This window comes from Salvelinus alpinus, chromosome 12 (assembly GCF_045679555.1).
Source record: "Salvelinus alpinus chromosome 12, SLU_Salpinus.1, whole genome shotgun sequence".
Taxonomy (NCBI): Eukaryota; Metazoa; Chordata; class Actinopteri; order Salmoniformes; family Salmonidae; genus Salvelinus; species Salvelinus alpinus.
In genome coordinates this window covers 19,390,475-19,405,147 of record NC_092097.1, presented here as the reverse complement: position 1 = coordinate 19,405,147, position 14,673 = coordinate 19,390,475, and the positions used below count along the sequence as shown (strand labels likewise).

General features: G+C 45.4%; 1 protein-coding gene across 2 annotated transcripts in view; it reads left to right on the top strand.

Moving 5' to 3' along the window:
- Positions 1-14,673, top strand: part of LOC139535651 (receptor-type tyrosine-protein phosphatase gamma-like) — a 312,527-nt gene that overhangs the window by 229,625 nt on the left and 68,229 nt on the right. For both annotated transcript variants that reach the window (XM_071335271.1, XM_071335272.1), the window contains exon 5: positions 4,484-4,579. In XM_071335271.1, the coding sequence (XP_071191372.1) occupies positions 4,484-4,579 (96 nt within the window). The remainder of the gene's footprint in view (positions 1-4,483; positions 4,580-14,673) is intronic.

Below are 14,673 nucleotides of genomic sequence, written 5' to 3'. Positions count from 1 at the left end.
TGTGTGTGTGTGTGTGTGTGTGTGTGTGTGTGTGTGTGTGTGTGTGTGTGTGTGTGTGTGTGTGTGTGTGTGTGCGTGCGTGCGTGCGTGCGTGCGTGCGTGCGTGCGTGCGTGCGTGCGTGCGTGCGTGCGTGCGTGCGTGCGTGCGTGCGTGCGTGCGTGCGTGCGTGCGTGCGTGCGTGCGTGCGTGCGTGCGTGCGTGCGTGCGTGCGTGCGTGCGTGCGTGCGTGCGTGCGTGCGTGCGTGCGTGCGTGCCGTGCGTGCGTGCGTGTTTTTGGGCATGTACTGTAGAGCTGCATTGCCGCTGTTGCCATCAATTTTTATCTGACAGAAGAAGCTGATGGCATTAGGGTTCCATTTGAACACATGCTTTACTATGGGATCTACAGTTGAAGACACCTTAGCCAAATACATTAAACTCAGTTATTCACAATTCCTGACATTTAATCCTAGTAAAAATTCCCTGTCTTAGGTCAGTTAGGATCACCACATTATTTTAAGAATGTGAAATGTCAGAATAATAGTAGAGAGAATGATTTATTTCATATTTTATTTCTTTCATCACATTCCCAGTGGGTCAGAAGTTTACATACACTCAATTAGTATTTGGTAGCATTGCCTTTAAATTGTTTAAATTTGGTCAAAGGTTTTTGGTAGCCTTCCACAAGCTTCCCACAATAAGTTGGGTGAATTTTGGCCCATTCCTCCTGACAGAGCTGGTATAACTGAGTCAGGTTTCTAGGCCTCCTTGCTCGCACACGCTTTTTCAGTTCTGCCCTTAATATTTTGCCACAACTTTGGAAGTATGCTTGGGGTCATTGTCCATTTGGAAGACCCATTTGCGACCAAGCTTTAACTTCTAACTGATGTCTTGAGATGTTGCTTCAATATATACACATAATTGTACTTCCTCATGATGCCATATATATTGTGAAGTGCACCAGTCCCTTCTGCAGCAAAGCACCCTCACAACATGATGCTGCCACCCCTGTGCTTCACGGTTGGGATGGTGTTCTTCGGCTTGCAAGCCTCCCCCTTTTTCCTCCAAACATAACGATGGTCATTATGGCCAAACAGTTCTATTTTTGTTTCATCAGAACAGGGCACATTTCTCCAAAAAGTACGATCTTTGTCCCAATGTGTAGTTGCAAACCGTAGTCTGGCTTTTTTTATGGCAGTTTTGGAGCAGTGGCTTCTCCCTTGCTGAGCAGCCTTTCAGGTTATGTCGATATAGGACAAATTTTACTGTGGATATAGATACATTTGTACCTGTTTCCTCCAGCATCTTCACATGGTCCTTTGCTGTTGTTCTGGGATTGATTTGCACTTTTCGCACCAAAGTACGTTCATCTCTAGGAGACAGAACGCGTCTCCTTCCTGAGCGGTGTGACGGCTGCGTGGTCCCATGGTGATTATACTTGCGTACTATTGTTTGTACAGATGAACGTGGTACCTTCAGGCGTTTGGAAATGGCTCCCAAGGATGAACCAGACTTGTGGAGGTCTACAGTTTTTTTTCTGAGGTCTTGGCTGATTTCTTTTGATTTTCCCATGATGTCAAGCAAAGAGGCACTGATTTTGAAGGTAGGCCTTGAAATACATCCACAGGTACACCTCCAGTTGACTCAAATGATGTCAATTAGTCTTTCAGAAGCTTCTAAAGCCATGGCATCATTTTCTGGAATTTTCCAAGCTTTTTAAAGGCACAGTCAACTTAGTGTTTGTAAACTTCTGACCCACTGGAATTGTGATACAATGAATTATAAGTGAAATAATCTGTCTGTAAACAATTGTTGGAAAAATTACTTGTGTCATGCACAAAGTAGATGTCCTAACCGACTTGCCAAAACTATAGTTTGTTAACAAGAAATTTGTGGAGTGGTTGAAAAAGGAGTTTTAATGACTCCAAGCTAAGTATATGTAAACATCCGACTTCAACTGTGTATTAGGAACCCACATAATTCCTCAAATAGATCAAAGGAGGTTGTGCTGCTTTGTGTAAGAATTACAGCAGCGTGGAAAATGCAACTGGAATAATATTGACAATATTGATCATATGAGAAAGTGCCATGAAATGGGTTTTATTACACGCACGCACGCAAGCACACACACACAAACAAACAAACAAACAGTCTCCAGAAGAATGGAGATTCATCTTGACAGGAGATACAGTGAGGAATGAGAGACGGGCCTGCCGTGTGTGCGTGTGTATGTGTGTGTGTGTGTGTGCTTGTATGTGTCTTGCTTTATTGAGGTATTGCATTTAACTTCTCATCTTAAACAATATTGTTGAAATATATTTCATTTTATCAGGCTGATACATGTACATTGAGTGTACAAAACATTAGGAACACCTGCTTTCCATGACATAGACAGACCAGGTGAATCCAGGTGAAAGCTATGATCCATTATTGATGCCACCTGTTAAATCCACTTCAATCAGTGTAGATGAATGGGAGGAGACAGGTTTAAGAAGGATTTTTAAGCCTTGAGACAATTGAGACATGGATTGTGTATATGTGCTATTCAGGGGGTGAATGGGCAAGACAAAATATTTATGTGCCTTTGAACAGGGTATAGTAGTAGGTGCCAGGCACACCGGTTTGTGTCAAGAACTGCAAAGCTGCTGGGGTTTTCACACTCAACAGTTTCCCGTGTGTATCAAGAGTGGTCCATCACCCAAAGGACATCCAGCCGACTTGGCAAAACTGTGGGATGCATTGGAGTCAACATGGGCCATCATCCCTGTGGAACGCTTTCGACACCTTGTAGAGTCCATGCCCCGACGAATTGAGGCTGTTCTGAGGGCAAAAGGGGGTGCAACTCAATATTATGAAGGTGTTCCTAATGTTCTATACACTGAGTGTTTGTACACACACAAACCCTGTCACCCTACAGTGAAGCACCAATCTTCACTCCCCCTCTCTCTCGTACACACACATACCCACGTCCCACCACCCCCACACTTGATTTATTGATGATTCTGATTCTGTGACGCACAGTTGATGATGATGCAGTGTGTGTCTCTGTGGTTTTTGTATTTCCCATCTGAAACCCACACCACACAGATCCTGGTGTTGAGGATGTAGTGGTGTAGCTGTGTTGCGTTTGACGGAGCTGATCCTTCCCTGAGGACGTTCGGAGACGCTGAGGGATCTCTTTTCCCTGATTAAAAACCCTTTATCTCAGAGCAGGACACACGCTACGTTCTTAAGCCCACCCGCCTGGTTGTGTGTCTGCGTGTGTGTGCATCTGCATGTGAGTTTTGCCTGCTGCACATCACCATGACAACCGGTCTGATGGACCATGTTGCCTGTGCTTTATGTCTGCATGTGTTTATGAAAGAGGGAGAGATAAAATTAAAGGGAACTCTGAGTCTAACTGTACACCCTTCCAGTCTGGAGAGGGCTGTTTGTGCAGGCTTTTTAAGCTACAGTACCAGTGCTGTAGATCTGTGTGGATCAGTGTGTCTGTCTCTGAGAGCAGAGTGGACAACATATTGAGGACCATGCAGGGTGTTTCTTTATGCAGCGCTATGGGAGAAAACTATTCTATAACCAATGTATGACCTTATGACTTCATGCTGGCTGTAAACAGAGCAGGCCTGTGTATAATTCAAGAATTCAGAGAAACCCCACAGAGGAGAGAGAAGTCAGAGAGCAGAACACACTCCCATTTTTATGTGCTGTGGCTTTGCAGACATGGTCATGAATGATGCAATTTGGAGATCCAAGCTGTTCCTTGAGAGAGGTGGAAGTTTTACAGATGGATGCCTAACACTTTCATTCATACTCTCTCCCTCTCTTTGTCCCATTCTCTCTCTCCCTCTCTTTGTCCCATTCTCTCTCTCTCTCTTTGTGCCATTCCCTCTCCCTCTCTTTGTCCCATTCTCTCTCCCTATCTTTGTCCCATTCTCTCTCCCTCTCTTTGTCCCATTCTCTCTCTCCCTCTCTTTGTCCCATTCTCTCTCCCTCTCTTTGTCCCATTCTCTCTCTCCCTATCTTTGTCCCATTCTCTCTCTCCCTCTCTTTGTCCCATTCTCCCTCTCCCTCTCTTTGTCCCATTCTCTCTCTCTCTCTTTGTGCCATTCCCTCTCCCTCTCTTTGTCCCATTCTCTCTCCCTCTCTTTGTCCCATTCTCTCTCCCTCTCTTTGTCCCATTCTCTCTCTCCCTCTCTTTGTCCCATTCTCTCTCCCTCTCTTTGTCCCATTCTCTCTCCCTCTCTTTGTCCCATTCTCTCTCTCCCTCTCTTTGTCCCATTCTCTCTCTCCCTTTCTTTGTCCCATTCTCTCTCTCCCTCTCTTTGTCCCATTCTCTCTCTCCCTCTCTTTGTCCCATTCTCTCTCTCCCTCGCTTTGTCCTATTCTCTCTCTCCCTCTCTTTGTCCCATTCTCTCTCTCCCTCGCTTTGTCCTATTCTCTCTCTCCCTCGCTTTGTCCCATTCTCTCTCCCCCTCTCTTTGTCCCATTCTCTCTCCCTCTCAGATGCAGATCTACATGTATAACTCGGATGACTTTGACAGCCTCAGTGCTGCCATGCGGCAGAAGAGGATCATTGCAGCGATGTCGGTCTTCTTTCAGGTGAGAACATCTCTCTCGTCTTTTAGGCTTTTCAAACAGAGGGTTTTGACATGACCCTCTAGCAGTGTTGGATTCTAGCTTGGAATATACTCTCATTCATGTTAGTATACTAGAAGTACTTTACATGTATAATATTATTGTTAAGGGATCCTATGGAGAGGGCCAAAGGGTAGCAGTCTGGTTTCAGTCACTGATACGGTTGGATAGCCGTGGATTAGGGAGGAGTGAGGAATGTGGGCCGAGGTCAGGTCAGATGAAGTGACAAAGAAGAGTTCTATTACACACACACCACCTAGTTTCCTGCCTAGCAACAGATATGTATTGGCTGTCTAGATGTTCAAGGAGGAGACTCCGCCTAGTAGGAGGGTATAAATATATGTGCTTGTGTAAACATGTCTTTGCAGCTGTGTGACCCAGTGGGTGAATAAACTTGGTTTGAGCTTTGTCAAGTTGTCCGTTCTGTTTGTCAGAACCTAACAACACTCTATAAGGGGCATGGAACAACACACTGCCCAGAAGTGAAACACGACATTACTGCTTTACCATCAATGCTGGGTGGGAAAAAGTGTGTTCCTTTTGTTGTCTAAGTGTGTGCAGTGAGCACAGTGTTTGTCTGGAACTGCGACTGTATCAGGCTGTATTGTCTTAAGTGGAGATATAAGCGTTGGCTGGCCTGAGTGTGCTGGCGGGTGGCTCTGTTGAGCTAGCAGTGGGCAGGGTCATGGTCAACTCCATCACACTGAATTGCCATGATTAAAAGTTCATTTGATGCCATCGATTGCGTAAGTGGGCTTTTACTTGGTCCATTACCTCTCCTTTAATACTCCCTTACACACAGCGAGAGACATACACACTCGCCCACGTTTGCATAGTCCTCCAGTCCTCTCTCTTGGGTCCAGATTGGCCATTCTTTACGTTCATTGAATTACAATGATTCTGTCTTCTGCTCTCCCACTCTCCCTTGCTCTCTCTCGCTCTCCATCTCTCTCTCTCCCCCTCTCCCTTGCTCTCTCTCGTTCTCCGTCTCTCTCTCTCCCCCTCTCCCTTGCTCTCTCTCGCTCTCCGTCTCTCTCTCTCCCCCTCTCCCTTGCTCTCGCTCGCTCTCCGTCTCATTCTCAACATCTCCCTTGCTCTCTTTCACTCTCCATCTCTCTCTCCCCCTCTCCCTTGCTCTCTCTCGCTCTCCGTCTCTTTCTCTCTCCCCCTCTCCCTTGCTCTACCTCTATCTCTCTCCCCCTCTCCCTTTGCTCTCTCTCGCTCTCCGTCTCGCTCTCTCTCCCCCTCTCCCATGCTCTCTCTCGCTCTCCGTCTCTCTCTCTCCCCCTCTCCCTTACTCTCTCTCACTCGCTCCCCGTCTCTCTCTCTCTCTCTCTCTCTCTCAACCTCTCCCTTTGTCTCTCGCTCCTCTCCTCTCTCTCTCTCTCTCCGCTCTCTTACTCCTGCTCTTCTCTCTCTCTGTCTCCCTCCCCTCTCTCCCAGCAAGCACTGCAACCCCCCCACCTTCTTATTCCATGAAGAATCAGATCATTCAATCTCTAGACCTCAGAGGTTGAAGTGAAGCTGTGACCGCAATAACTAGGCAGATGCACACTGTATGGATCTCCAGAGATTCCATCTATGCTTTTGTTCTAATGCAAATGTGAGTATGTGTGGGTGTACTTTTTATAATGGCATTTTTCTATCTTTGATCTTCTCTAACTCAAACACTTTCTACTCTCTCAAGCAGTAACCTGCACTTGCGTGCGTGGGGGCCATGTGTGTGCATGTGTACACTGCATGTACAGTGGTTCCTCCTTCAGAAATTGCGAGCTTACACCATGTGACTTAGAGGCAATTTGTGGTTTAGTACGGTACCCTGCGTCACCACTTCATTGCTCCAGACCAGCGCAAGGGAAGTTAGAGCACTGATTATGTTTTTGGGTCCTACTGTGTCTCTAACTGACAATGAGTGGGTGACATAAACCTAAATAGAAACTGATAATTGCGCACAACTTCAGTATTACTTACTAAAACTATTGTTACAATAAGGTTTTTTATTATTTTATTTTGTTAAGATTATTTTGGTCTTACTGTAGGCCACTCCCGACCGGTCACGTTATACAGCACCTGAGTGGTGCAACGGTCTAAGCCACTGCATAGCAGTGCAAGCTGTGTTGCTACGGATGCTGGTTCAATACATGAGATGATTGTATGTTTTTGGTTTCTCTCCCTCTAAAAACAGAAATAAATCATTCTACAAAACAAACTGGCTTTATTTACAAATTAGTAACAATTTCTCACCCCATGTTCAAGAATGGCCTTTTTCTCGCTCATTTTATGTCATGACTTCCGCCGAAGTCGGTTCCTCTCCTTGTTCGGGCGGCGTTCGGCGGTCGACGTCACCGATGTTCTAGCCATCGCCGATCCACCTTTCATTTTTCCATTTGTTTTGTCTTGTTTTCCACACACCTGGTTTACATCTCCTCATGATTACTATGTGTATTTAGCCCTCTGTTCCCTCCATGTCTGTGTGGGGTATTGTTAATTGTCAAGGTTGGCACGCTTCCGGCTGGTTTGCGCCGGGTTTTGTTTTATACCCGTGCTTTGTGGCAGACGGTACTTTGTACTTGGGTTTTGTACTGTGCCTCACTTGTTCTTTGGGCATTTGTTTTTGTGACGCGGTTGCGTCTGTTCTAATAATTGCCTAAGTAAAGTGCTTTGTCCACTCATCTCTGCTCTCCTGCGCCTGACTTCCATGCACCAGCTACACCCACCACTGACATTTTACATTATTTGAAAACGAAATAATCTCCAAAATATTGTTATTTTTTAAACAAAGCAATTATTATTATTAATATTCATTAAAAATTATATAAAAGCCTGTTGGATATTCTCACAGATATATTATTAACCCTGTTATTAGCTGAACAATATACAGTTGAAGTCGGAATTACATACACTTAGGTTGAACCACTCCACACATTTCTTGTTAACAAACTATAGTTTTGGCAAGTTGGTTAGGACATCTACTTTGTGCATGACACAAGTCATTTTTCAAACAATTGTTTGACATCATGAGAAAATCAAAATATATCAGCCAAGACATCAGAAAAAAAATTGTAGACCTCCACAAATCTGGTTCATCCTTGGGAGCAATTTCCAAATTTCTGAAGGTACCATCTTCATCTGTACAAACACCATGGGACACCATGGGATCACACAGCCGTCATACCGCTCAGGAAGGAGACGCGTTCTGTCTCTTAGAGATGAACGTACTTTGGTGCAAAAAGTACAAATCAATCCCAGAACAGCAAAGAACCTTGTGAAGATGCTGGAGGAAACAGGTACAAAATTATCTATATCCATAGTAAAACAAGTCCTATATCGACATAACCTGAAAGGCCGCTCAGCAAGGAAGAAGCCACTGCTCCAAAACCTCCATAAAAAAGCCAGACTACGGTTTGCAACTGCACATGGGGATAAAGATCATACTTTTTGGAGAAATTAACTCTGGTCTGATGAAACCAAAATTTGGCCATAATGACCATCGTTATGTTTGGAGGAAAAAGGGGGAGGCTTGCAAGCCGAAGAACACCATTACAACCATGAAGCACGGTGGTGGCAGCATCACTGTAACGGCAGCCTTCCCTCTCTTCACGAGAAGAGAGGGTGTAAACAGGGATCGGACCAAGACGCAGCGTAGTTGGTGCTCAACATATTTAATAATGATAAACAGTGAACACTTAACAATTACAAAATAACAAAATGTGGCAAACCGATACAGTCCTAGCTGGTGCAGAGAAAACACAGAGACAGGAAACAACCACCCACCAACCCCAACACAAAACAAGCCACCTATATATGATTCCCAATCAGAGACAACACAAAACACCTGCCTCTGATTGAGAACCATTTTAGGCCAAACATAGAAACAGACAAACTAGACACACAACATAGAATGCCCACCCAGCTCACGTCCTGACCAACACTAAAACAAGCAAAACACACAAGAACTATGGTCAGAACGTGACAGTACCCCCCTCCTGAGGTGCGGACTCCGAACGCACCCCCTAAAACTCTAGGGGGGGGGGGTCTGGGTGGGCATCTGTCCGCGGTCTTTGTCCCCCTCCTTAGCGTCCTTTGAGTGGCGACCCTCGCCGCCGACCTTGGCCTAGGAACCCTCACAAAGGGCCCCATCAGACTGAGGAGACAGCTCCGAACCGAGAGGTAGCTTAGGACAGAGAGGTAGCTCAGGACAGAGAGGTAGCTCAGGACAGAGAGGTAGCTCCGGACGAATGGCAGCTCATGACTGGAGGGCAGCTCATGACTGGAGGGCAGCTCATGACTGGAAGGCAGCTCATGACTGGAAGGCAGCTCATGACTGGATGGCAGCTCATGACTGGAGGGCAGCTCATGACTGGAGGGCAGCTCATGACTAGAGGGCAGCTCACGACTGGAGGGCAGCTCACGACTGGCGGGCGGCTCTGGCAGCTCCTGACTGACTGGCGGCTCTGGCAGCTCCTGACTGGCTGGCGGCTCTGGCAGCTCCTGACTGGCTGGCGGCTCTGGCAGCTCCTGACTGGCTGGCGGCTCTGGCAGCTCCTGACTGGCTGGCGGCTCTAGCGGCTCCTGACTGACGGACGGCTCTAATGGCTCGGGACAGACGGGCGGCTCTGACGGCCCGCGACAGACGGGCGGCTCAGATGGCGCTGGGCAGAAGGATGGCTCAGATGGCGCTGGGCAGACGGATGGCTCAGATGGCGCTGGGCAGGCAGGCAGCACAGATGGCGCTGGGCAGGCAGGCAGCTCAGACGGCGCTGGGAAGGCAGACAGCTCAGACGGCGCTGGGCAGGCAGGCAGCTCAGACCTGAGGCGCACAGTAGGCCTGGTGCGTGTTGCCGGAACTGGTGGTACCGGTTTGTAGACACGCACCTCAAGGCTAGTGCGGGGAGCAGGAACAGGGCACACTGGACTCTCTAGGCGCACTATACACCTGGTGCGTGGTTCCGGAACTGGTGGTACCGGGCTGGAGACACACACCACAGGGAGAGTGCGTGGAGGAGGAACAGAGTTCTGGAGACGCACAGGAAGCCTGGTGCGTGGTGTAGGCACTGGTGTTACTGGGCTGGGGCGAGGAGGTGGCGCCGGATATACCGGACCGTGAAGGCGTACAGGAGCTCTTAAGCACCGAGCCTGCCCAACCTTACCTGGTTTAGCCAGGCCAGTGCGGCGAGGTGGAATAGCCCGCACTGGGCTGTGCTGGCGAACCGGGGACACCATGCGTAAGGCTGATGCCATGTACACCGGCCCGAGGAGACGTACTGGAGGCCAGATACGTTGAGCCGGCTTCATGGCACCTGCCTCGATGCCCACTCTAGCCCGGCCGATACGTGGAGCTGGAATGTACCGCACCGGGCTAAGCACACGTACAGGAGACACTGTGCGCTTTTCCGCACAACACGGTGTCTGCCCGTACTCTCGCTCTCCACGGCAAGCCCGGGAAGTTGGCGCAGGTCTCCTACCTGACTTCGCCACTCTCCCCTTTAGCCCCCCCCAATACATTTTTGGGGTTTCTTCTCGGGCTTCCTGGCCAGCCGTGTTCCCTCATAACACCGGTTCCCCTTCGCAGCCGCTTCCACTCTCCTAGCTTCCTCCACCTGTTCCCATGGAAGGCGATCCTTACCAGCCAGGATCTCCTCCCATGTGTAGCAACCCTTTCCGTCCAACACCTCTTCCCAAGTCCATTCCTCCTGGTACCGCTGCTGCTGCTGCTGCCGCTGCTGCCCGTTGCTACGCTGCTTGGTCCGAGATTGGTGGGTGGTTCTGTAACGGCAGCCTTCCCTTTCTTCACGAGAAGAGAGGGTGTAACAGGGATCGGACCAAGACGCAGCGTAGTTGGTGCTCAACATATTTAATAATGATAAACAGTGAACACTTAACAATTACAAAATAACAAAATGTGGCAAACCGATACAGTCCTAGCTGGTGCAGAGAAAACACAGAGACAGGAAACAACCACCCACCAACCCCAACACAAAACAAGCCACCTATATATGATTCCCAATCAGAGACAACACAAAACACCTGCCTCTGATTGAGAACCATATTAGGCCAAACATAGAAACAGACAAACTAGACACACAACATAGAATGCCCACCCAGCTCACGTCCTGACCAACACTAAAACAAGCAAAACACACAAGAACTATGGTCATAACGTGACAATCACGTTGTGGGGGTGCTTTGCTGCAGGAGGGGCTGGTGCACTTCACAATATAGATGGCATCATGAGGAATTGAAAATTATGTGGATATATTGAAGCAACATCTCAAGATATCAGTCAGGAAGTTAAAGCTTGGTTGCAAATGGGTCTTCCAAATGGACAATGACCCCAAGCATACTTCCAAAGTTGTGGCAAAATGGCTTAAGGACAACAAAGTCCAGGTATTGGAGTGGCCATCACAAAGCCCTGACCTCAATCCTATAGAACATTTGTGGGCAGAAGTGAAAAAGTGTGTGCGAGCAAGGAGTCCTACAAACCTGACTCAGTTACACCAGCTCTGTCAGGAGGAATGGGCAAAAATTCACCCAACTTATTGTGGGAAGCTTGTGGAAGGCTACCCAAAACGTTTAACCAAATTTACAATTTAAAGGCAATGCTACCAAATACTAATTGAGTGTATGTAAACTTCTGACCCACTGGGAATGTGATGAAAGAAATAAAAGCTGAAATAAATCATTCTCTCTACTATTGTTCTGACATTTCACACTCTTAAAATAAAGTGGTGATCCTAACTGACCTAAGACAGGGAATTTTTACTAGGATTTAATGTCAGGAATTTGATTTGTAATGTATTTGGCTAAGGTGTATGGAAGCTTCCGACTGTATATTGGTCATATTGTTCATAGCTCCCGAGTGGCACACAATGGGATTGCCTTACGGTTCTCCAGCTGTATCCACTGAAAGCGCGCGAGGTTCAAGGCAAGGGGCACGGGATGGGCCGCAGAGCCGCACACCGAAGACCGACCTAGCCCATGAGGAAGGGAGGGGGAGGGTGGTGGACCCCACCCCGCCACATTGGCAACACTAAGGGGCATTGCACTTATAGTGGCGCTGACAAGTGAAACGTTCCCACTTTTCTGTTCTTAGTGCCAGTATGCACATTTAAACTAAAATAATGTATCTAATAATGGCATCTTTATGCTTTCATTAATAAAATAATGATAAAAATACTCTTTCAAAATGCAGATGTTTATTTAGTTATGGATCCATAATGAATTAATATGGGAATAAATATCACTGAATTACAGAAATATCCTCCAATCCTCTATATGTAATTATTGTCGGAGAGTTACGTCATATTTTTCGATATACAGTAGGCGACATGAGTCTCACTAGTGTTGAGTAATGTGCTGTTAAAAGTGGGGTAGGTCGTATTTATTTAAAGAGCATATTGAAGTTAACTATTTTAGCACCGTTTCATCGCTGCTCTGAGACAAGAATGGGGACTAGTCTTGATAAATCAATGAGATACATTTCTTCACTGAATCTCCGTTTGGGTATTGGTTAGACTAGAATTGGAAAATTAGGGTGTAGAAATGTTATGCTCTTAGTGTAACCTTTATTTAACTTGGCAAGTCAGTTAAGAACAAATTCTTATTTACAAGGACAGCCTACTCCATCCTTCCCGTCGGGGAATTGAACCCCGGTCTCCCGCGTGCCCATACGACACAGGTATTCTTTAGCTAAATAGCCCAGTACTGTACTCCCGACCGTCACGTTGTACTGCGCCATATTTTCCGTTCCATCCTAAAGGAAACCCAGAGGATTTTTCATTTTTCTTAGAATAGAAACACGATAATATTAATCAAATGAATTAACCTTTCACGAGTCACAAACCCGGATCCGGGATCCCCCCCATCAAAAAAGCTGACTAGCATAGCCTAGCCTAAAGCGACAGGGATATCATATAATCAAATGTTCATGAAATCACAAGTCCAAGACACCAAATGAAAGATACAGATCTTGTGAATCCAGCCATCATTTCCGATTTTTTAAATGTTTTACAGGGAAGACAAAATATGTATTTCTATTAGCTAACCACAAAAGACACAACTTTTTTTTGTCCACCATTTTTTTACTCCATCAGTAGCTATCACTAATTCGACTAAATAAAGATATATATAGCCACTAACCAAGAAACAACTTCATAAGATGACAGTCTGATAACATATTTATGGTATAGCATATGTTTTTTTTAGAAAAATGTGCATATTTCAGGTATAAATCACAGTCCTACATTGCAGCTGCAATCAGAAATAGCGTTGGAAGCAGCCGGAATAATTACAGAGACCGACGTCAATTACCAAAATACTCATCCTAAAACATTTCTGAAAAATACACAGCATACAGCAAATGAAAGCCCAACATCTTGTGAATCCAGCCATCATTTCTGATTTTTAAAATGTTTTACAGGGAAGACACAATATGTAAATCTATTAGCTAACCACGTTAGCAAAAGACACCACTTTTTTTACTCCACCATTTTTTTACTCCATCAGTAGCTATCACTAATTCGACTAAATAAAGATATATATAGCCACTAACCAAGAAACAACTTCATAAGATGACAGTCTGATAACATATTTATGGTATAGCATATGTTTTTTTTGAAAAATTTGCATTTTTCAGGTATAAATCACAGTTCTACATTGCAGCCACCATCACAACTCTCACCAAAGCGACTAGAATAACTACAGAGAGCAACGTGTATTACCTAATTACTCATCTTAAAACATTTCTGAAAAATACACAGCGTACAGCAATTGAAAAACACAGATCTTGTGAATCCAGACAATATTTCAGATTTTCTAAGTGTTTTACAGCGAAAACACAATATATCGTTATATTAGCATACCACATGAGCTAACATCACCCCAGCATTGAATCAATAATAACGTTATCGCCACCAAAATATATTAATTTTTTCACTAACCTTCTCAGAATTCTTCAGATGACAGTCCTGTAACATCATATTACACAATGCATATAGAGCTTGTTCGAAAATGTGCATATTTAGCCACAAAAATCGTGGTTATACAATGAGAAAAGTAGCTAAACTGGGCAGAAAATGTCGGGCGCCATCTTGGAGAGTGACTTAGTCTAATCATTAAACAATCATAAACTTGACTAAAAAATACAGCGTGGACAGCATTTGAAAGACAAATTAGTTCTTAATGCAATCGTTGAATTACATTTTTAAAATTAACCTTACTGCGCAATACAAGTTGCGCCAAAGCGAAGCTACCCCAAAAAAAATGGCAGCTTATGCGTTTAACATTTTTCAACAGAACAACGATTTATCAGCATAAATAGTTCTTACTATTAGCTGAGCTTCCATCAGAATCTTGGGCAATGTGTCCTTTCTCCGGTCTAATCGTCTTTTGGTCGAAAGATGTCCTCTTGTCCTGTCGAAATGGCCACTAACGTTCGGCATGTACAGGAAAAGTGTCCAACTCTTGAAAGTGCGTCACAAAGAAATGCCAGAAAATCGCAATAAACTGATATAAACTGAAATAATTCGGTTCAAAATAACAAGATTATGATGTCTTTAAAGCTTATATCGAATAAAAACATGACCGGAATTATCTAAGGAGCTAAAACCAGAGCTTCCACAACGATACGCAAAGCTCCTCTTTGCGCCCGAGCGAAGATCCAAAAGAATGGCCACCGTGATTCCAATCAATTTATAACCTTTGGGAACTACGCAGAAAGTCCATTTCAAGTCTCCCTATTCGCTGACACCCAGGGGAAGGCGTATGCAGTGCATCTCAACCAATAGAGGACAGGCAAATTAATACACAGGTCTCAGAACAGCCAGTACAATTCTGAATTCTGACATACACATAGGAAAATTGCTCCAAGTCGAGTTCTGTTTCACCCACAGACATAATTCAAACGGTTTTAGAAACTAGAGAGTGTTTTCTATCCAATAGTAATAATAATATGCATATTGTACGAGCAAGAATTGAGTACGAGGCAGTTTAATTTGGAGACGAATTTGGACTATGTCGAAATGGCACCCCCCTAGTGGCAAGAAGTTTTAAGCAAGTAC